This window comes from Herpailurus yagouaroundi, unplaced genomic scaffold, assembly GCF_014898765.1.
Source record: "Herpailurus yagouaroundi ecotype Mexico unplaced genomic scaffold, PumYag 28, whole genome shotgun sequence".
NCBI lineage: Eukaryota > Metazoa > Chordata > Mammalia > Carnivora > Felidae > Herpailurus > Herpailurus yagouaroundi.
Window position 1 is genome coordinate 49,072,015 of NW_024412376.1, and position 22,430 is coordinate 49,094,444.

The window sequence follows — 22,430 nt, forward strand, 5'->3', positions numbered from 1 at the left end:
GAAGGAAGGAAGGAAGGAAGGAAGGAAGGAAGGAAGGAAGGAAGGAAGGAAGGAGAAAAGAAAGAATAATTAAACACGAAGAATAATTAACAAAAAAAGTAATCATAATCTCAAAAACAAATGTTACATTACCCTGAGAATTTAAACCTTCAAGGAGATTGTTTACAAACTTTCCAGATTTGTACATAATTAAAATATTTAAAAAATTGACAAACCAAGTAAACACATTTCTATTGTCGAGGCATCCCTAGAATTTTTTTTTTAGACTAAAAGATACACAAATGCAGGAACATGTGGAAATTCGTGTGCTAACAAGATACCATGACTCTACTGTTCTTCAAGGGAATTCCATGGGGTCACCTCACATAATCATTCAAGTACAGAAAACTTTACCTTAAAACAGACTTTATTTCTGTGAACCCAAGTTACATTAAGATTAAATTCACTGTCCAATGATTAAAACATACACACAAACTGTCTACATTTCTCATTTTCATAAATTTATTTTTAATTGACTCTGGAACACATAAGAAAAATGTCAGACATCTGTCACTCACTATCAAAAAGATTAACAGAGAGTTGAGGGAAATAACTAAGTTTTCAGAAAAAGAAAAGAAAAAGATACATAATTTTATAATGTCTGTGTCATGAAGCATACAGGAATAAAAAATATTCGTTATAATTTACCAAACATTTAGGACTGAAATTTGTAACTTATAGAAAAATTAATTAGAAATAGAATGTAAAGGGGGCGCCTGGGTGGCGCAGTCGGTAAAGCGTCCGACTTCAACCAGGTCACGATCTCACGGTCCGTGAGTTCGAGCCCCGCGTCGGGCTCTGGGCTGATGGCTCGGAGCCTGGAGCCTGTTTCCGATTCTGTGTCTCCCTCTCTCTCTGCCCCTCGCCTGTTCATGCTCTGTCTCTCTCTGTCCCAAAAATAAATAAACGTTGAAAAAAAAAAAAATCTTAAAAAAAAAAAAAAAAAGAAATAGAATGTAAAAATTAAAAGTATTACCCCAAGAAAAAGTCAACATTTATAGAAAAATAAAGATAAAGAAATAGAAGAGGGGGGGAAACTATGTACAAATCATTATAAATCATGTATAACTTTCAAGGAAAAGGAAGCAAACAAAATATATTTGGCAAGTAGCCAATTAACAAGGTACTGCATAAGAAATTCTTTGTCAAATATGTAAAGTCTGTTCATACAAGTTTACCAAACATCTTAAAGTGCCTTAATTAATGAAACTCTGGGCTGCCATTAAGTCTTAGACAAACCATCATTTTATGTACTGTTAAAACACTTTCAATTAAATTATGACACCTTATATGCAATCTGATTTCAGATTCATTAACATACAAGGGGAAACTGCATTTTAGCAACAATAAAATTTGGCATTCTCCTGTGTTGAAACTCTATCATGACTATAGTACTGAAAGTTACTTTACCAGTATGCATACTTTAGAAAGGTATATGAAACAATGTACTATCCATCTAACAAAAAAACATTTATTTTTTAACAAAGACAAAGAGATATATTAGGTACTTTTATTTCTACTGCTTTCCACCTCCAAACAATTTTATTATAGTAAAAGTATGCAGGAGTAAAGAGAGCCAACTGTACAAATCTGGTCAATGAAAGCTTAGTTTTCTTTTGCATCTTCACAAGTTAAGCCATGCACTTTTCTCTTACCCTACTAACACCTCACTGTCCAATCTTCTATCCTCCCATAGGCAAAAGCTATGTAAATTTTAAGAACGTTCCAATATACAAATATGTCATAATACAAGACAGTTTTGAAAAATTAACATACAATGCTAAATAAAAAGATGCTGGCTCATGAGCAATGGACAAAATGGGTACTTTCTGAATAAGCTTACTGTAAGAAATCAGATTTTTCCAACTCAAAAGTTCTAAAGCAAATTTTTTCTAATAACATCTTAAATAAACTTATTTATTAAACTTACGCATATTTTTCCTACTAATTTCCTCAGCCTTTTCTACAGCACTAATCTTCAAAACAGGAATAAACCAGAAATCAAGAAGACTGTGTTAATTTTTATGACATTAAATTCAAACTATGGTATTAAACATCTTACAAAAGTCAAGGATAAAGTCCATTCTCTCCCAAAAACTAGTTAAGGCAGCTGAGTAATAGAACCCAAAAACATGAAGCCACACAAGTTAGCAAAGCCCTATTTACTTACACTTACAAACACAGGGTATTTATACTTACCTCCATGCTCTGCAAATTTGGGATTAGAGAGGATTTGTTTACAGAACTTCAACCCATTTCGATACTGTTTATGTTCATAACATCTCTGTCAAAACAAAAAAGAAAAATTTGAATTTAGCAAGAAGTGCAAACAATTTTAAACTCAATCCTAAAATTTTGATTGCTAAATACAACAGAATCATCAAATGTTACTTCCATATTCTCCTAAATCCCACTAAAATGCCAGTTAAAACAAAAACAAAAAAAACCCCTGAAGATTCAAATAAATAAAGTAAAACCAAGACAAGGAGACACCATATAGATTAGGAAAAATAAGAAATCATCAGCTCACAAAGGCACCTGGGTGGCTCAGCTGGCTAAGCATCTGACTCCTAATTTTGTTTCAGTCATGATTTCAGGGTTCATGGGATTGAGCCCCGTGTCAGTTCTGTGCTGGGTGTGAAGCCTGCTTAAGATTCTCTCTCTCCCTCTCTCTCTCTGTCCCTCCCCCCCAAAATAAATAAACATTTTTTAAAAATTTATTAAAAAACCATCAACTCACTCTAAAAAGCCCAAATGTTACAGAAAATGAAAACTGAAAAAAAAAATAAAGGTATGGAAATTATATTTTAAAGCAATATTTTCATTTTACTGAAGGAAAGAAGTTTCTCAAGCCACAAGGGATGAACAAATGCATGCAAAATATAAAGAAGAAAAGACCTACACCATTATAATAAAATCATCATAATAAAATTTCAAAGCCTTGAAAACAAAGAAAAGGTCCTTAAAAACTTCCAGAGTGGGGAAAAAAAATCACATAAAAGCATCTGTAATTAGAACGGCACTGAGCTTTTATTCCAAAATAATAATGGAATACTGCTAAAAGCTAGAAAACATCTATACAGTCTTCAAAATTCAGAGTGAAATCCAGTTCCAGTCTAGAATTCTATGCCCAACCAAATTATCAATAAAGTTTATGAGTAAAATGACATTTAAAGGCTTCTCAGAAAACTAAAATTTTACCTCTACACACTCTTCCTTAGGAAGCCATTAAGAGGAATCAAAACAAACAAAAGACAACATGGTACTGGTAAATAAATCTAATGCAGGGGAAAAAAAAAAATTAGAGAACGACCACTCCAAAATAAAATAGGAAGCCAAAGTCCACCATGGACTAGGCTTCCAGTAAGGGCAAAAATGGAACTTGTATACTTCATAATATGGAAATTATGATTTATTAGCACATGACAAAAATTCAGGCACATTTGGGGAAAATGAGCAATACATCCACAGAAAACCAGGCAACTGAATAAATCAGACAGGTTTAATTCTAGGAGAAATAAAGTCTTGTCTAAAAGAGAAAGTATGATCTTATTGTAATATTTGGCTTAACAGTAAATAATACATACGTAATTACAAAAACATATTCAGTACTAGTTTATCAAAATACTATGATACAACTATGATGGGGTAATGAGAAAAAGTGGACAAATGTGTGAATGATGAAGTTCTAAGTCCTTCTTTCTATAACCAGAAGTCAACAAATGTCTAAAGGTCATGTAACTATAAACAGTGGTGTATTATAAAGCAACAAGAAAGCAAATATCAGAGAAAATGGCTAGGAGGGTGCTTGATTCAGAAGTGGGAAGGCGGGGTGGGGGGGGTGGGGAGAGGACATATTTTTTTCACCATAAATGTTTTAGTATTTTAGTGTTATTTGACTTTCAGGTGTATCAATACGTGGTTTCACTAATAATTTTTTAAACCACTGTATTGCTGCAGGAAAAAACTGCATGTAAAAGGTCAGGTAATATATGCCAGAATTCATGGTTATACATTTAAGCAAATTTTACTCACAACTTTTGAAACCGTATTTACAAAATATGGGAGAAAGACTTAATGCAAATGATGACAAAATCACAGCAGAAAAAATGTGTAAAAACAATGAAAATGTAAAACTTCACATTTGGCATCAAAGATATCAATTACTCACTTCTCCAAAGATGACATCCAGATGGCCAACCGACACATGAAAAAATGCTCAACATCACTCACCATCAGGGAAATATGAATCAAAACCACAATGAGATACCACCTCACACCTGTCAGAATGGCTAAAATTAACAACTCAGGCAACAACAGATGTTGGCGAGGATGCGGAGAAAGAGGATCTCCTTTGCATTGCTGGTGGGAATGCAAGCTGGTGCAGCCACTCTGAAAACAGTATGGAGGTTCCTCAAAAAATTAAAAATAGAACTACCCTACAACCCAGGAGTTGCACTACTAGGTATTTATCCAAGGGATACGGGTATGCTGTTTCGAAGGGGCACATGCACCCCCATGTTTATAGCAGCACTATCCACAATAGCCAAAGTATGGCAAGAGCCCAAATGTCCATTGATGGATGAATGGATAAAGAAGATGTGGTGTATATATATACAATGGAGTATTACTAGGCAATCAAAAAGAATGAAATCTTGCCATTGGCAACTCGTGAACGGAACTAGAGGGTATTAATAGCTAAGCAAAATTAGTCAGAGAAAGACAATTATATGACTTCATTTATATGAGGAATTGAAGATACAAGACAGATGAACATAAGGGAAAGGAAGCAAAAATAATATAAAAACAGGGAGGGGGACAAAAACATAAGAGATTCTTAACTATGGAGAACAAACAAGAGTGCTGCTGGAGGGGTTGTGGGAGGGGGGATGGGCTAAATGGGCAAGGAAATTACTCCTGAAATCACTGTTACACTGTATGCTAACTAACTTGGATATATATTTTAAAAATTAATTAAGTAGGGGTGCCTGGGTGGCTTAGTCAGTTAAGCGTCCGACTTCAGCTCGGGTCATGATCTTGCAGCTCGTGAGTTCAAGCCCCACGTCCAGCTCTGTACTAACAAGCTCAGAGCCTTCAGCCTGCTTCTGATTCTGTGTCTTTCTCTCTCTCTGCCCCTCCTCCACTCACACTGTCTCTGTCTCTCAAAAAATGAATGTCAAAAAAAATTTTTTTAATAAAAAAATAAAAATTAAGAAAAAACAATTAAGCTCGATTACAGAATTACTCTATAACTATGTATTCACCATCCCTGCTTTGCTGCTTTTCATCTCAAACCTAATCCATCCAAAACACAACTAAATTTTCCCCCCAGAATCAGTTCTGCATCAAGTCTTCATCATCTCAGTAGATGCTTTCCCCTCAACTCACCCAACCAGATATGAAGCAAAACAAAACAAAACAAAACAAAACCCTATTTATCTTTGGTGCTTTCTTTTTCTCATACCTCCAACCTGCAGTAGGTACCATTAGTTCCAATTTCTCTGCAATATCTTCCTAACTGTCTGGCCCTCCCCACAATCAACTATACACTCAGCAGACAGTGATCTGGGGGATAAGAAGGAGAGGAAAGCGGAAGCAGTAACTTAAGGCTATCATTAACCATAAGTAGTCAAAGAAACATAACTAAGAAAATAAATTTAGCGTTCCTATTTACCCTGCAGAAAGCCTAAAAGTAGTTTGGTTTTCTTATGATAATTACAGTTACAGTAAAAAGCTTTAAAGTAAGCTATGATATAAAGACTAGTTAAAAGGGACACTCCTGACTTGTCAACGTTTTCCAGGAACCACATACGTACAAAGAACAGTTTAAAGTGCATTGTTCTTAACCTTCAATTAGCTTTCTGAAAATTTATTTCTGTAAAAATACAGTAACTACTTTTGGCCATGATGGAATAAGTGAGGATGAACTTGCCCTTCTACTAAAAACAAGAAAAGTGGACAAAACATATGAAGTAACTTGTCAGACACTGGACAACAGGCAGTGCAGCGTTGTGAACCACAAGAGGGGGGAGAAAAACATGACAAATGTAGAAACGCCACTGCTTTATAGATCACAGTACATGGAGAAACGATCCCAAGCAGAGCACAACAGTCCACACAGAGCTGAAGATAATGAATGAAATTCAATGAGGCCAAGCAGATAGTAAAGCAAACACTGATGGAACTATTCAGAGAAACAGATTAAAAACGTGCATGGGATCCCTATGCATTGGTTGCTGAAAATTATTAAGTGCTAAGTCTTGAATATGTAGAGTGAAACTTCATAAGGTAAATAATGACCAGGAAGTAGAAAGTTCAAGAATTTTCAGGGCTCACATGGTACTGAGAATTCCAAGTCACCAGGACTTATACACAAGCACCTACACTGCCTGCTATTAACAAAGTCCTACACTCTGTAAAGACAATTAATTCCAAAAAACAATGTAAAATTCATAATACCCAACACCCAATAAAATATTATTAGACTGGGGCGCCTGGGTGGCGCAGTCGGTTAAGCGTCCGACTTCAGCCAGGTCACGATCTCGCGGTCCGTGAGTTCGAGCCCCGCGTCGGGCTCTGGGCTGATGGCTCAGAGCCTGGAGCCTGTTTCCGATTCTGTGTCTCCCTCTCTCTCTGTCCCTCCCCCGTTCATGCTCTGTCTCTCTCTGTCCCAAAAATAAATAAACATTGAAAAAAAAAATTAAAAAAAAAAAATATTATTAGATAAACTAAGAAGCAGGAAAACGTGACCTATAACCTGGAGAAATAAAAGAGAGAAATGATGAAATTATGAGGTAAAGATATCAAGACAATGATCACAAATAGGATCAAGAATTTTTAAAAAATGTAAACATGTGAAAACAGAAACAGAACACATTAAAAAAAGAACCAAACAGCACTTCTAGAGGTGAAAAATACATACAATGAACACTTACATTAAAGCAATTATGACAATGCAGAAGAAAATAATCAGTGAAATAGAAGACACAGCAATAGAACTACCTAAACTGAAGGATAAATAAGAATAAAAAATAAATTAGTAGAGCCACCATGCATCTGTTCCTAAAAATTGTTGAGTACTAAGTCTTAAGTATGTAGGGTGAAACTTCATGAGGCCAATGACCCTTCTGTACAGAAGAAAAATAAACTGTGAAAACATCACAAATCTAAACGAAAAAGGTGTAACAATAAAACTTCTAAAAAAAAAATATTTTATGTTCAGTTAGCAATCTCCCTTATCCCTCAAACAGGAAAGCTTAAATGTTTGAAGTAGCATTAAAAAACAACAACAACAACAACAACAACAACAAAACGCAGGCCAAAGACATATGCAATGCACAGCAAAGATCTTACACCCAGAAAATATAAAGAACTGTAACTCAGTATCAGTAAGAGTTAGCTCATTAAAAAATTGGGCAAGGGTCCTGAAGAAAATGCTCTCAAAAGAGGTTATCCTAACAGCCAATAAACACTTGAGATTCTTAATTACATGTGCCATGCCTTTAAGTTAAATGTGATTAAAATGTTAGATGATATTAACTGATGAATGTATGGAGCAACTGGAACTCTCATAGATTTCTGGTAAGAGAGAAAACTGATTAATTGGTTCAACTGTTTGGCAGAAGGAGTTTTATGGTATAAAAATTATATCTCAATAAAACCAGATTTTAAAAAACACTGGCAATATCTAATCATACAATCACACAACAATTCCAATTTGAGATTCATACTTAACAGAAATAAAAACATGATACTCACCAAAAGAGAGGAAAAATGTGAACAGAACTTATTAGTAGCTGAGATTACAAAAATATATGTGAGAGCAACAAAAAATAACGACCCATCTGAAATAATGGCAAAAAAATAATAGTCTCTTTTAATTTACTTTGTATTAAAAACTGCTTTTACACCTAAGGTTTATATGTACCAAAGCCAACTTAATAAATATGGTACAAAAGGAGGCTAGGTCTTCTCTGCTAAAGTAAAGAAATCATAAAGTGTCACCGTGTCATAATCCTAGCATTATATTCATAGGTAACTTTTACATACTAGTTACAATGTGAATGGAAAATTTTACATCAAGGAATTAAGTCAAATAATGAAAAGAGCAGTCTTTGGAATCAAATAGTTCTGGTTTTAAACACTGACTTCAGGGATGCCTGGGTGGTTTGGTCGCTTAAGAGTATGACTCTTGATTTTGGCTCAGGTCATGGTCTCATAGTTTGTGAGTTCGAGTCTGAGTTGGGCTCTGAGCTGGCAGCAAGAGGCCTGCTTGGGATTCTCTCTCTCTCCCCCTCCCTCTTCTCTCTGCTCCTGCCACTTGGGCATGTGTACTCTGTCTCAAAATAAATAAACATTAAAAAAAATTAAAATATAATTAAAAAAATAAACACTGACTTCAGACAATAAAGCTTACTGCAATGAGTGCTTAAATCATGGAGATAACTTGTCAGAAAAAGACACATAAAACAAATAGTACTATAGCTAACATTTACTGAGCATTTGCTGTGTGCCAGGCACTGTGCTAAATGCTTTACAGGGAAAACTCATTTAATCTTAACAATGGTATGAAGTAGGTATTCTTTTTAACCTCATTTTAGATGAGATATCTGAGATCCAGAGAGATTACATAATTTGACTAAGGTCACACGACTACTAAGTGATGGAAAAAAAGATTTAAACCCAGACAATCTGAATTCAGAGCCATTACACCTAGCCATTACAGCTACTTTTCTAGGGGCACTTGGGTGGCTCAGTTGGTTAAGCATCTGACTTTGGCTTGGGTCATTATCTCACCATTCTTGAGTTCAAGGCCCATATTGGGATCCACACTGACAGTGTGGAACCTGCTTGGGACTCTCTCTCTCTCCCTCTCTCTGCCTTATCCTCTCTCTCTCTCTCAAAATAAATTTAAAAAAATAAAAATAAAAAAATACATATATATATCTACCTTTCTACTACCCTTCAATAGTGTAGAACAGAAAAAAAAAATAAGAAAAAAGAGGGGCACCTGGGTGGCTCAATCGGTTAAGCTTCGGCCTTCTGCTCAGGTCATGGTCTTGTGGTTTGTGGATTTGAACCCTGCAAACCCCACGTCAGGCTCTGTGCTGACAGTGGAGAGCCTGGACTCTGCTTCAGATTCTGTGTCTCCCTCTCTCTCTGCCCCTCCCCCTGCTTGCACTCTATCTCTCTCTCAAAAAATAAACATTAAAAACAATTTAAAAAGAGAAAAGGTTTTTTTAAAAAGGAAACCACTAACACAAGTAATACAAAGCCATTATAGAGAGCAGTCAGAATGAGAGGAAAAAAAAGAAAAAATTAAGCTATATTTCCCATTACAGAGGAAATTGCTAGAAACATTCTGATTTTTTTTAAATGATTATTCTGGCACCTGGGTGGCTCAGTCAGTTAAGCATCCGACTTTGGCTCAGGTCATGATCTCACTGCTCATGGGTGAGCCTACTTCAGATTCTGTGTCTCCCTCTCTCTCTGCCCCCTCCCCCACTTGCACTCTCTTTCTCTCAAAAATAAACAAACATTAATAACATTTTATTATTTTAATTTTTTTAACGTTTATTTTTTTTTAATTTTTTTTTCAATGTTTTATTTATTTTTGGGACAGAGAGAGACAGAGCATGAACGGGGGAGGGGCAGAGAGAGAGGGAGACACAGAATCAGAAACAGGCTCCAGGCTCTGAGCCATCAGCCCAGAGCCCGACGCGGGGCTCGAACTCACGGACCGCGAGATCGTGACCTGGCTGAAGTCGGACGCTTAACCGACTGCGCCACCCAGGCGCCCCTATTTATTTTTTTTTTGAGACAGAGAGAGAGCATGAACGGGAGAGGGTCAGAGAGACAGAGAGACACAGAATCCGAAACAGGCTCCAGGCTCTGAGCTGTCGGCACAGAGCCCGACGTGGGGCTCAAACTCACTAACCATGAGATCATGACCTGAGCCAAAGTCGGACGCTCAACCGACGGAGCCACTGAGGCGCCCCAATAACATTTTAAATGATTATTTATTTTTGAGAAAGAGAGAGAGCGTGCATGGGGGGAGGGGCAGAGAGGAGGGAGAGAGAGAATCACAAGTAGGCTCCCCCACATGGGGCCTGATCTCATGAACTGTGAGCTGAAATCAAGAGTCAGCTGCTTAACTGACTGAGCCACCTAGGCGCCCCAAAATTCTGATTTTTTAATGAGAAGTTTTAATCCAAAACTACAGAACATTCTACTATCCCACAGTATAAATGGGAAGTGTATAAACAATTCATAACAAGCATATAAAAATCATAGAAGTTTATATTCTTACTTGACATGTACAGTGTGACTTTTTTCTAATTTTCTTAAAGTTTATTTATTTATTTCGAGACAGAGACAGTATGACGGGAGGGGCATAGAGAAAGGGGGGAGAGAATCCCAAACAGGCTCTGCGCTGTGCGCACAGAGCCTGATAAATGGCTCAAACCCACGAAACCATGAGATCATCACCTGAGCCAAAACCAAGAGTTGGACGCTTAACCGAATGAGCCACCAGGGGCCCCCAATGTGACTTTACTTTGTATAGCTGAACTTAAAATATTCAGAATTAGAGTTTTTTTCCCCTTGGTCTTACTGGAAATACCTTACATTGTTTACAGCACCACATTTTTCAAAGGGATTTCACACTAACGTATAATTTTCATGATACTCCTGCAAACTAAGCATAAAAGGTTCAATCCTTATTTTACAAGTAAGATTAAGAAAACAAGCAATTTCGAGGTGCCTGGGTAGCTCAGTCAGTTAAGTGTTTGACTCCTGATCTGGGCTCAGGTCATGATCTCACGGTTCATGAGTTTGAGCCCTGCATCAGGCTCCGTGCTGACAGCTGGGAGCCTACTTGAGATTCTCTCTCCTTTCTCTGCCCCTCCCTCACTTATGGAAGGAAACACACGCACATGCATGCTCCCTCTCAAATTAAATCAACTTTAAAAAGAGAGCAAGCAATTTACCTAGTTAGTGGCAAAATTTAGACTACATCCTAGACCCTCTAAAGCTCTGAGAGCTCTTTCCATCATACACAGTAACTTTATTAAATTTTATTAACATAAATGTTATCAAAGCCTATATTTTTAATCTTTTACAGATCTTTTTAATAAGTTCATTTATTTATTTTGAGAGAGACAGAGAGTGCATGCACATGCACAAGCAGGGGAGGGACAGAGAAAGGGAGAGAAAGAGAATCCCAATAAGGCTCTACACTGTCAGTGCAGGCAGGGCTCGGCTTGAACTCACAAACTGTGTGAGACAATAACCTGAGCTGAAATCAAGGGACACTCAACTGACTGTGCCAACCAGGCACCCCAAATCTTTTAACAGATCTTCTAATCAACAAATTCAAATGTTACCTCACCTTTTGTTTCTTTGCTTACTTATTATTATAGTCAAATGGGCAATAAAAATGCCAAAAATAGGTAAGAAAAATGAATGCAACACAGAATAATTAACTAATTGGAGAATTCCCCCAAATAATGGAGTTTACCAATGAAAATTAAAAACCAAACTCCACGCGTGCCTGAGTGGTTCAGTAGGTTTAGCGTCCAACTTCAGTTCAGGTCATGACCTCGTGGTCTGTGAGTTCAAGCCCCAAGTCAGGTTCTGTGCCAACAGCTCAGACCCTGGAGCCTGCTTCTGATTCTGTGTCTCCCTCTCTCTGCCCCTCCCTCCCCAAATAAACAAACATTAGAAAGAAAAAAAAAAACAATAACCAAACTCCTTTCTTTACATGTGATAATACTATACTACCTAGTTTTTTTATTTTATCACATTTCAGGCCAGTAATTAAGTTTCAACTAATTCTCGATTAATGAAATTTGGCAGTCTTCCATCTTAAAATTATACTCAATGTCATTAAATCAATTTTCTCCTGTCAATGTGACCTGTAAAAATAATTAGAATGGCATACTCTTCCAAAAAACTAAGAATTCATTTCTTCCCACTCAAGAATCAGTGTGTGTTTAAGGAAATGGATCCCAAACTCTTTTTTTCCTAACAGCCCTACTTCTCCAACAGATCACTCATTACAAATGAGAACAGTATTCCTAGTCTAAGGGAAAAAGTAACAACAAATATTCAATTTAGTTTATACCATAAATTTTCTGCTCTTGCCCAAAGATAAACTGTAGTGACAAAAGGTTTTAATAAGAAAAATAGGAAATAGTGTATATTTCATTGAACAATTTCCCTCCAAACATATAAGGCCAAATACATATATAACTCAGCTTTAACACACATTTTTGTCTAATTAAGATGGGGGCACCTGGGTGGCTCAGTCAGTTAAACATCCGATTTCGGTTCAGGTCATGATCTTACGGTTCCTGAGTTTGAGCCCCACATTGGGCTCTCTGCTGTCAGCACACAGAGCCTGCTTCAGATCCTCTGTTCCCACCCCTCTCTCTTCCTCCCCCACTTGTTTTCTCTCTCTGTCTCAAAAATAAATTAACATTTAAAAAAATTCAGGGGCACCTGGGTGGCTCAGATGGATAAGCATCCAACTTCGGCTCAAGTCATGATCTCGCGGTTTGTGGGTTCGAGCCCCCACACAGGGCTCTGGGCTGACAGCTCAGAGCCTGAAGCCTGCTTCGGATTCTGTGTCTCCTTCTTTCTCTGCCCTTACCCCGCTAGTGTTCTGTCTCTGTCTCTCAAAATTGAATAAAAATGTAAATATATATATATATATATGAAAGATGATACTTCTGCCAAGCATAAAGCTAATAAGTAAATATGAAGTAACTATTTTCAGCTGTTGGATGACAGCCAACACAGGACTAAGATCTCAGAAGGGAAACAAGGTAAACCCCCAAAAAATCCTCTTCTCCGCCTAGAGGCATTTTCCAGACTGTAGAATAGGGAAGGGGAAGCCAAACAGAACATGGCAGTCTCACTGATTTAAGCACAAATTTGAGTTAGAAACTGCTCAAACAGCTGGAATTTATGGGGTTGAGTCCCAGAGAGAACTGTACAAAGATGAAGCTTCAGAAATCTGCACAAATATCTTTAGTCAAATATTAAGCCCAATGAGTGGGCTCATTGCAAGATTCTACTGAAGTTAAGCAAAAGACAACTATCAAGTATCATGAGCTGAACAACTACTGGTACTCATACATGGGTGGGAGTAGGTATTAGAGATCCTAACATCAATTTAGAAACTTTATTAAATACTCAAAGATTCAGTAGAGACCCAGAAAGACCACACCTTAGGAATAGGCTAATCTAGACCCACTTTTATCAAAGCCTCAAAACAAGCCCTGGAGAAAAGCTGATGCACAAGCAAATTAATGGTCTATCTAAACAAAACTCTTCAGAAGGACAATAGGATCCAGACATTTAATATCCTAGTGTCTATAATTTCCAGTATTATGAGAAACAAAAATTATTAGAAATGTAAAGCTGAAAATTATGATCCATGACCTATAGGAAATAAAAAATCAAAAACTACTCAAAAATAATGACGATGTAGTAGCAAACACATTAAAACACTATTAACTATTAGGTAATATTAAGGGATTGAAAGGAAAACATGGACACAATCAAAAAACAAAAACTGGAAAATGGAAACTTAAAGGAAGGCACATGGCTGGCTCAGCTAGTATACCATATGACTTTTAAAAAAAATTTGTTAATGTTTATTTATTTATGAGAGAATGTGCATCTGAGCAGGGGGAGGGGCAGAGAGAGAGGGAGAGAGAGAGAATCCCAAGCAGGCTCTGCAATGTCAGCACAGAGCCTTACACTTAATCAACTGAACCACCCAGGCACCCCAAGCATGCAACTCATGATCTCAGGGCTGTGACTTCAAGGCCCACAGTGGGGGAAGAATTTACTTAAAAAAAAAAAAAAATGGGGTGTCTGGGTGGCTCAGTTTGGTAAGCATTCAACTCTTGATTTCAGCTCAGGTCATGCTGTCAGGATTCATGAAAACAAGCCCCAACCTGGGCTCTGCACTCAGTGTGGAGCCTGCTTGGGATTCTCTTTCCCTCTCTCTCTTCTCCTTCCTTCCCCTGCTCTTACTCATTCAAAATAAATTAACTTTTTAAAAAATTAAATAAAAAAGAAAGAAAGAAAAGAGAAGCATCTGGCTAGCACAGCTGGCAGAGCATGCGACTCTTGGGGTTGTGGGTTCAAGCCCTATGTTGGATATGGAGATTACGAAGATAAAAAAGCTAAAAATATACATATATTAAAAAAGAAAAGAAAAATGGACACTTAAAAAATATGGACATTGTATGGGCACTTGGGTGTCTCAGTTGGTTAAGCATCTAACCCATGATGTGATTTCAGCTAGGGTCATGAGAGCTCAGGTTCATGAGAACGAGCCTTGTCTTGGGCTCTGTGCTGGGCATGCAGCCTGCTCAAGATTCTCCTCCCTCTGCCTCACCTGCACAGGCACGAGTGCTCTCTCTCTTAAAAGGGGGAGGGGGAGCACTGTTGAATAAAAATACCAAAAAATTAAAAGTTAATCATATGAGCTTAAAATATTAGACAATACAGTGAATTTCAAAGCCAGTGCAGTGAACATAAAACCACTGAGAGAACTTAAAGTGACTGCAATGAACCTGAACATCTGTAACACAAATGGTCCAAAATGGAAAATGATGGGGTGGGGCGAGCAGGGAGAGAAAAAAGAGAAACTCAATGACCTGTAGTCTAATAGTCTAACACATACATGTAACAGGAGTTTCAAAAGGGGATAAAAAGAGTAAAGGGGGGAAAATATAAAAAACTACAAATTAGATGAAAACTCTAAATCCACAGATCCAAGAATCTCAACAAACCCAAGTAAGATAAGCTGAAAAAACGATGGGAGGAGGGGAACAGAGAGGCATATCACTGTCCAACTGCTGAGAAGTAACAACCAAAGAAAGTTATACAACTAGTTAGAAAAAAGCCTGCATTATAAAAGGTCTCCAATTATCTCAGCTTCTACTTTAAGAAATTAGAAAAATAAGAGCAAATTAAACTCAAATCAAATTAAACAAAAAGGAAGTAAAAAAGGTTAAGAGAAGAATCAATGAAACAGAAAAAACAAAAAATAGACAAAATAAGTGAGACCAAAAGCTAGTTCTTTGAGATCAATGAAGTTGATAAAGCTCTAGCCAATCAAAGGCATAATCACAAAAGTGCATAGTACAATGAAACAACTAGAACCCCAGCTTTCTAGCCAGAAGGTGAAAAGGGGAGGCTCAGGGAAATAAAATATCAAGAATATCACAGAGGAGGAACTGGGAGAAGGCAACTCCATAAAGTTAGTTATGAACTCCATGGTTCATAACCCCTAAACTGCACATGCATGGGTCTGATCCTATTCACAATACCAAAGACTGAGAACTGAATTAATAGATACACTGTCCAGGACCCAGACTAGTTACGGGGTGAAACATCAGCAAGACAGATCCAAAAATGACTACAAAGATTTTAAAATCTAAACTCATATTAGAACCCCAGCTGAAACAGTTGGGACTTGCAGCCTGAACCTAACCAGATTTGCTAAAATAAAATTAACATTCTCCATAGGATTTCAGCAAGACCCACAGCCTGACAAGCTGATATTCAAAACGTTCAGGATAAAATCCAAACTTATGTGGCATGTGAAGAAACAGGAAAAATCTCAACTTGCAAGGATAAAGACAATCTGCAGATACCAATGTAGAAAGGAGACATTTAAGATTTTAAATTAGCTACTATAAAAATACCAGAGGTAGGGCACCTGGGTGGCTCAGTAGGTTGAATGACCCACTTGATTTCAGCTCAGGTTTATCCCAGGGTCATGGGATCGAGCCCAGCACTGAGCTCCATGCTCAGCATGGAGCCTGCTAAGACTGTCTCTCTAAAAATAATAATAAAGAATAATAAATAAGTATACCAAAGAAAGCAATACTGAACACCGTACAACACATTTTTTGGTAGGAGAAAAAAAACTCATCATGGGAGCTCAATAACAGAATGGAGACAACAGGAAAGATTCAGTGTACTGGTAAACCAATCAATAAAATTTATCCCATCTCAAGAACAGAAAGAAGAAATTAAAAAAAAAAAACAAAAAAAAAAACAAAAAAAAAACGAACACAGCCTTAGGCAACTGTGCCAGAGGAATCCCAGAAGTGGATCCTCTCTGGCCCAGCACAGTTGATCAGCACCATGCCTGAGGTGAGGCACTATGGTACCATGAGATCATAGAAATGAAACCAACAATGTTAAGAAACAGAACTTTTGTTCTAATACTGAAAATTATTCCATTACTCTGCCTAGAAAAATGATCTCTAACTTCACTGATAAGAATATGAAGGAGGTTAAGAAATCTCCAAAAGAGCTGGCTGTTTATATAACTATGTAAGGTTATCTACTGCAGAAAGAAACTTCATCTTTTTCCAAATCCTTGTTACAGAAAAAAACAGTTCCTTAGAAGTGGGAACTACAACAGAGCAAATTAAGAAACTAGGCAAATACTGTACATACAATTTAGATTTGGCATTAAGATTACATGATATTCTTTGGTACTCTCTCTCTCTATATATATATCCTTCCATTACTTTCCTTCAGCTAATCCAAGAAACCTTTCATTCTTTGAAATTGATTAAAAAAGAATGAATCCTCAAATTAAGCTAAATGATAAAAGCCAAATCTGGCTTTAAAAGTCAACCATGTTGTTTCCGATTCTGTGTCTCCCTCTCTCTCTGCCCCTCCCCCGTTCATGCTCTGTCTCTCTCTGTCCCAAAAATAAATAAACGTTGAAAAAAAAAAATTAAAAAAAAAAAAAAAAGTCAACCATGTTGAAATGATGCCTGGTATTTTTTCAGAATAATCCAGGGGATGGGGGTCACAGATGAAAAAGAATGAACCAAAAGTTGGTAACTGTCAAAATTAGGACATAGGTTCATAATATTTTATTTTTGTATGTGTGAAATTTTTCACAATTAAAAAGTTAAAAAGAAAATGAGTCTTATGTATGCCAAAATCAAATCAAGAAGAAGCATTTATTAACTTACCAGGAGGCTGACCAGCACTTAGTACCAGTGTACTGGAGCTACTTTAGAAGTTAGACTTCCGTCGAGCAGAAAGGTATAGAGAAAGAGCACATAAAGCCTTAAGAGTCAGAGGTTAAAGTTGTAGCCATTTAACATTTCAGTTAATCAATACTAAATAAAAATTAAAATTCTTCAGTAAAGCTCCTCAGTCACAATATCAACACCTCAAGTGTTCAACAGCCACACGTGAATAGTGGAACATCCTGGAAACTCAGATACAGAACATTTCCATCATCACCAAAAATTCTATTGGACAACACTGGTTTAGAGTTCAAATCTTAGCAACCACTTAATAAACAGCTTTGTATCACTGGCCTAACTATAGCCTCAACGAAATCATCAACCCATCCGGCAGGGTGCAGGTGAGAGTTAAACGCAAACATACGGGGCAACTGTGTGGCTCAGTCAGTTAAGCCTCCGACTGCAGTTCAGGTCATGATCTCGTACTCCATGGGCTCAAGCCCCACTTGGGGCTCTGTACTGACAGCTCAGAACCTGGCGCCTGCTTCAGATTCTACGTCTCCCTCGCTCTCTGCCCCTCCCCCACTCACACACACTCTCTCCTCTCAAAAATAAACATTAAAAAAAATTTAATGCAAATATATATAAAGAACCTGAGTAAGCATTCAATAAAAATATTTAAAAAGGGGCACCTAGCTGGCTCAGTCAGTGGAGCATGTGACCCTTGATCTTGGGGTTGTGGGTTCAAGCCCCATGGTGGGGGTAGAATTGACTTAAAAAAAAAAATTGGGGCTGGGGGCACCTGGGTGGCTCAGTAAGTTAAGCATCTGACTTGATTTCACCTCAGGTCACGATCTCATGGTTCCTGGGATCAAGCCCCTGCATCTGCTGTCAGCGCAGAGCCTGCCTGTGATCCACTCTCCCTCTCTCTCTCTGCCCCTCCTCCACTTGCTCGCATTCTCTCTCTCTCAAAACAAATAAACTTAAAAAACAGATTTTCTTTTAAAGTTAAATAAAGCACTATATCAGTTACAGCTTACAATATTTAGACCGAACCCAGCTTCACTGAATGCAGAGAAATATGAAAGCAGAAACTGAATTAAACTATTTAATCAAGGGGATCAAAGGGTCTTTCTGAGATGATGGAAATGTTCTACATCTTGAAAGGGGCTTGGGTTTCAAGGGTATATGCATTTGTCAAAACAAGCAGAAAAGTACCCTCAAGACACCTAAAAGAACAGTACACTCAAGACCTGGGCATTTTACTGCAAATTATATTTTAATTAAAAAAAAAAAACTTTTTTAGGGGTGCCTGGGTGGCTCAGCCAGTTAAGAGTCTGACTTCAGCTCAGGTCATGATCTCCTGGTTCGTGAGTTCGAGCCCCACATTGGGCTCTATGCTGACAGCTCAGAGCCTGGAACCTGCTTCAGATTCTAGGTCTTCCCTCTCTCTCTCTGCCCCTCCCCTGCTCACCATCTGTCTGTCTGTCTCTCTCTCTCTCAAAAATAAACATTAAAAAAATTAAAAAGAAAATATTTTTTAAAATATTTTTATTTATTTTTTATTTTTTTTTTCCAACGTTTATTTATTTTTGGGACAGAGGGAGACAGAGCATGAACGGGGGAGGGGCAGAGAGAGAGGGAGACACAGAATCGGAAACAGGCTCCAGGCTCCGAGCCATCAGCCCAGAGCCTGACGCGGGGCTCGAACTCACAGACCGCGAGATCGTGACCTGGCTGAAGTCGGACGCTTATCCGACTGCGCCACCCAGGCGCCCCAAAAAATTTTTAAAGGAAACACAGAATCTCTACTTTTATCCTCCATTTCCTAAAATTATTTTAGTTGGAACTTCAATTTGTAGACAATATGTCGTCCTTTGTATATCATATAATTTCTGGACAACTACAACAACCATGAAAACAAATTCTAAGGATAACCTTTCTCCTCCTAGTTTTATACTGTTTTTCTTAAAAAAATGTTTCTCTTACTTATACAAAAAACAAAAACAAGATCCACTGAGATAAGACTCAACAAGTCAAGACTATTTTATAGTCTCTTAGTTGGAAGAGACCTTAAACATCATCTGGTGTGAATGGTCACACAGCTCATGTCTACTGCCAGCTCACTCTTTTATTAAAATGTTTTTAGATATACCAAGGCAAACACTAGCTCCTTCTAACTTCTGTTTATTCATTTTAGGTCTGTAAGAATTCAGTTTTCCCTTTCAAGCTAAACATCTTTGTTCTTTTAGCTGTTCCTTACCTGGAAGTTTTAAGTACTTTAACAATCAGGGCCACTCTGTGAGGTTGATAAAATACCATTTCCATACTTATATATTTTTTCAAGACCAGCAAAATTTCAAATACAAAAATTGGATAATTTAAATGAGGTTGCTAAATTTTATTTTTTCTCAGTAAACCATTTTTAAAAATCTGTCTCTAATATTTCACCAAACAAAAGGTATTTCAGTATTTTAAAAGTAACAAGTACATAGTCTCAAAATAAAACAAAGAAAGGTCTGTGGGAATTTTATACCAATATTCTTATGGCATATCAACCTGAGGGAGTCACTGGTCCGTATCTTTTGGACCCAGAATTTAAATTAGATATGGTCTTACTAGCAGAATTCAATGTGACCATCACCATCTGCTTTCTGGACACTACACCACTGTTAATGCACTGTAAAATGTGTTTTTATCTTTTTTTTTTTTTTGAGCATTAAATGATGTCACTTGAGGAAAAAAAAAGTTGAAGGAAGACTAAGGATTCCTGCTTAATATGAGGACCTCTGATAAAGAAATGCTATAAGCTATGAACTCTAATGCTAAGGATAGAAAAAAATTTAGTAAAACTTAAGATATACATGCACATATATATATGATAATCAGTTATATAATAGAACCTTGTAATTACTTCAATGATAAATACTCCCAGAAGAGTTTGAAAAAAACAATGGAGTGGCTATGAGAACACAGAAACAAATATAACGAATTATTCAATTATAAAACACAAGTTGCAAATTTTTTTAAAGCACCATTACCAAGCATAGCACATAAAACCAAAAATTAACTCTTTATAGAATGTCTGCTCCCTAATTTCTAAACATTCCAAAAATCCTCATAAAAACCATACAGGCGAACAAACAGCAAACAAAATCACCCAAAGCCAGCACTATAAGATGAAACAACTAAAAAATTCCAATTTACATATAAGTGCATAAACATCCGATACAAGAAGTTCCAATGGGAACTGTCCAAAAGATTAATACCACAGGGTCTAAGTGGTGACTGAATATCTGTAATATTAACTAGGATTCACCCTCGCAAGGTGGCCCCATCCTGAAGGGAAGTATTTAGAGACATGACGGATGAAGAGCAATGGCTACTGGGAGTCAAAAGAAGAGACCTAAGAGAGTCTGTTAAGACCATCTCTTTGACTACTGGTGTTGGGAAAAATGCAGAGCAACATGCAAAAGCTTCTGCACAGCAAAGGAAACTCAACAAAACTAAAAGGCAAACTACTGAGTGGGAGAAGATATTTGGAAATGACATAATCCGATAAAGGGTTAGTACTTATCTAAAGAACTTACAAAATATATAAAGAACTTACAAAACTCAACACCCAAAACACAAATAATCCAATTAAAAAATGGGCAGAAGACATGAACAGACATTTTTCCAAAGAAGATATACATATGGCCAGCAGACACATAAAAAGATGCTCATCATCACTTACCATCAGGGAAATGCAAATCAAAACTACAATGAGGTATCACCTTACAACAGTCAGATCAACTAAAACCAACAACACAACACAAGAAACAACAGGTGTTGGCAAGGATGTGGAGAAAGGGAAACCCTTTTGCACTTACGGTAGGAATGCAAACTGGTACAGCCACTGTGGAACACAATCTGGAGCTTCCTCAAAAAGTTAAAAATAGGGGTGGCCTGGCTAGCTCAGTTGGTAAAGCATGCGACTCTTGATCTCAGGATTGTGGGGTCGAGCCCCACACTGGGTATAAAATTATTTAAAAATAAAATCTTAAAAAAAAAAAAGTTACAAATAGAATTACCTTACAACCCAGCAATTGCACTACTAGGTATTTATCCAAAGAATATAAAAATACTAATTCAAAGGGATACATGCACCCTGATGCAGTGTATCTATGATAGCCAAATTATGGAAACAGCCCAAGTGCCCATCAATTGATGAGTGGATAAAGGATATGTGATATATACACACAATGGGATATTGCTCAGCCATAAAAAAAAATCAATCTTGCCATTTGCAATGACATGGATGGAGCTAGAGAGGTTTTTTGTTTTTGTTTTGTTTTGTTTTTGAGAGAGAAGCAGGGGGCACAAGTAAGCAAGTGGCAGAGAGAGAAGGAGAATCCCACGGGGGGGGGGGCAGAGACAGAGAAGGAGGGCTCATACTAACCCAAAGCCAGGCACAAGCTCACCTGAAGCAGGGCTCGAACTCACAAACTGTGAGATCATGACCGGAGCCGAAGTCAGTCAGCCTACTGACTGAGCCATCCTGAGCCATCCAGGAGCCCCTGAGAGCTAGCTAGAGAGTATTATTATGCTAAGCAAAAAAAGTCAATAAGAAAAAGACAAATACTATATGATTTCACTCATATGTGGACTTTAAGAAACAAAACAGAGGGGAAAGAGAGAAGAGAGAGGCAAACCAAGAAACAGAATCTTAACTATAGAGAACAAACCGATGGCTATCAGAAGGAAGGTGAGTAGGGAGATGGGATAAACAGCTGGTGGGGATTAAGGAGTGCACTTGCTGTGATGAGCACTGACTGGGTGATATATCCAAGCGTTGAATCATTATACTGTACAACCAAAACTAATTTACATTGTATTTAAAAATTTTTTTTTAATGTTTAACTTTCAGAGACAGAGAGAGACAGAACATGAGTGGGAGAGGAGCAGAGAGAGAGGGACACACAGAATCCCAAGCAGGCTCCTGGCTCTGAGCTGTCAGCACAGAGCCCGACACGGCGCTCGAACCCACGAACCATGAGATCATGACCTGAGCCGAAGTCGGACACCTAACCAACTGAGCCACCCAGGCGCCTCTTACATTGTATTTTAACTAACAGGAATTTAAATAAAAACTTAAAAAACAAAAAAGACCAAAGTAGCAGTTTAAGCAAGGCATGGCTTTCAAGGAGAAGGAGCCACCTTAGAAGGAATTGACATTTGAAGGTTTGATAGAGAAAGAAGCCACTGAAGATGAGGACCCTACTAAAATATTGATAGAACAACTGGAAAGGGCAGGGGAGAGACATATTTATTTAAAAAACAATTCACTGTAGCAACAAGAGGGTGCTCTCTTGAACTAAGAGATTGAGA

The 22,430-nt window shown here is 37.5% G+C and overlaps 1 protein-coding gene across 3 annotated transcripts in view; it reads right to left on the reverse strand.

Annotated features, from left to right (window-relative positions):
- The window catches only part of NAA15 (N-alpha-acetyltransferase 15, NatA auxiliary subunit), an 86,344-nt gene that overhangs the window by 48,964 nt on the left and 14,950 nt on the right, over positions 1–22,430 (reverse strand). For all 3 annotated transcript variants that reach the window (XR_005789768.1, XM_040473677.1, XM_040473669.1), the window contains exon 2: positions 2,239–2,323. Coding sequence is in view for 2 of the 3 variants with exons in the window: in XM_040473677.1 (XP_040329611.1) it covers positions 2,239–2,323 (85 nt within the window). In the remaining variant the exon portion in view is untranslated. The remainder of the gene's footprint in view (positions 1–2,238; positions 2,324–22,430) is intronic.